This window comes from Aptenodytes forsteri, unplaced genomic scaffold (assembly GCF_000699145.1).
Source record: "Aptenodytes forsteri isolate BGI_AS27 unplaced genomic scaffold, ASM69914v1 Scaffold54, whole genome shotgun sequence".
NCBI lineage: Eukaryota > Metazoa > Chordata > Aves > Sphenisciformes > Spheniscidae > Aptenodytes > Aptenodytes forsteri.
The window spans coordinates 9,381,283-9,382,574 of NW_008796044.1; the positions used below are offsets into that span (position 1 = coordinate 9,381,283).

Consider the following 1,292-nt stretch of genomic DNA (forward strand, 5'->3'; position numbering starts at 1 on the left):
AGGAGCTAAATTTACGCGGGAAGATAAACGGCCACCATAATGCGCCGGTTATTACCCCATCAGCACTTTTACAATGTCGCTGGCAATTAATTTAATTAAAACCCCTGTCGGGGATATACAGGCATTTCATATTTCACTGGTTTAACGACCCCCCCAGCCGCAGCCTGGGGCCAGCCTGGGGGGTCATGGTGCGGACAGGCGCTGCGGTACCCGGTGTGGTGCCGTCCCTGCTGGCCACCGCGCCTCGCTCCACCCCCTGTGGCTCGCCCCCCTGCGCCTCCCGCTTGGGCACCCCTGGGTGCCCACGCCACACTGCCCGCACTGGCACGTGGGGCTCCATGCTGTGCTGACCGGGGGGCTGAGACGGGCAGAAAGGCAACCCAATTTATTTATTAAATACCAGGTTTGCTGCTGCACAGCACCACCACTGCCTGCCCGGGTGGCTGCAGTGGGCATGCCGGGTGAACGAGGGAGCAGTGCTGTGGGGACCGGCCTCTTAATCACACGTGAAATAAGTACAGCGGTCGCCAAGCTGTGTGTCTATCCATCATGGCCGAGCGGAGGGGCATGGAAAGCCCGGGGCCAGCAGCTATGGGTGGGGGAGGCAGGATGGGCATGGAGCCCCCCCCCCAGCTGCCCACCCAACCGGGGTGTCGGGTGCCTTGTGGGCAGGGTGGGACCACGGGCAGCAAATGAAGCTGGGGACATGCAGCAAGCGGCAGAGCTGGGGGGCTGCCAGGCACCCCGCAGAGCCCCTGGGTGGGATGCTGTCCTGCTGCTTGGCACCATGCTGGGCACCAGCGGGGCTCTACACTGTGGGTGGTCATGGACAAAGCCATGCAGCACGGCCAGGAGGCCGGAGCTGGCCTGGAGCCCCGGTGAGGGAGTGAAGGGGCTGTCGTGTGGGTGCCCCATGCACCACAGGCACCCCATGTCTGACAGGTACCCCACGCACCGTGGGCACTGCATGCACAATGGGCACCCAATGCACCACAGGCACCCCATCCACAACGGGCACGCCGTGCACCCCATGGCCATCCAATGCACCACAGGCACCCCAAGCAGTACGGCTATCCCAAATACCACAGGTATCACACGCACCATGGGTGCCCCACGCCTTGCGGGCACCCCACGCCCCATGGGTGCCCCATACCCTGCAGGCACCCCATGCACCATGGGCACCCTCCCCCTGCAGACACCCCCATGCACCGTGGGCCCCCCCCACACCACAGACGCCACACACAGCATGGGCACCCCTAGCCTGTGGGCGTGGGCGCAGCGTGGGCACCCTA

The 1,292-nt window shown here is 64.6% G+C and overlaps 1 protein-coding gene across 1 annotated transcript in view; it reads right to left on the reverse strand.

Moving 5' to 3' along the window:
- UNC5A (unc-5 netrin receptor A) overlaps nucleotides 1–340 on the reverse strand; it is a 7,495-nt gene extending 7,155 nt beyond the window's left edge. Inside the window, 1 exon segment of the mRNA XM_009286021.1 lies at nucleotides 211–340. Coding sequence (XP_009284296.1) covers nucleotides 211–340 — 130 coding nt within the window.
- Between the last annotated feature and the right edge of the window lie 952 nt (nucleotides 341–1,292).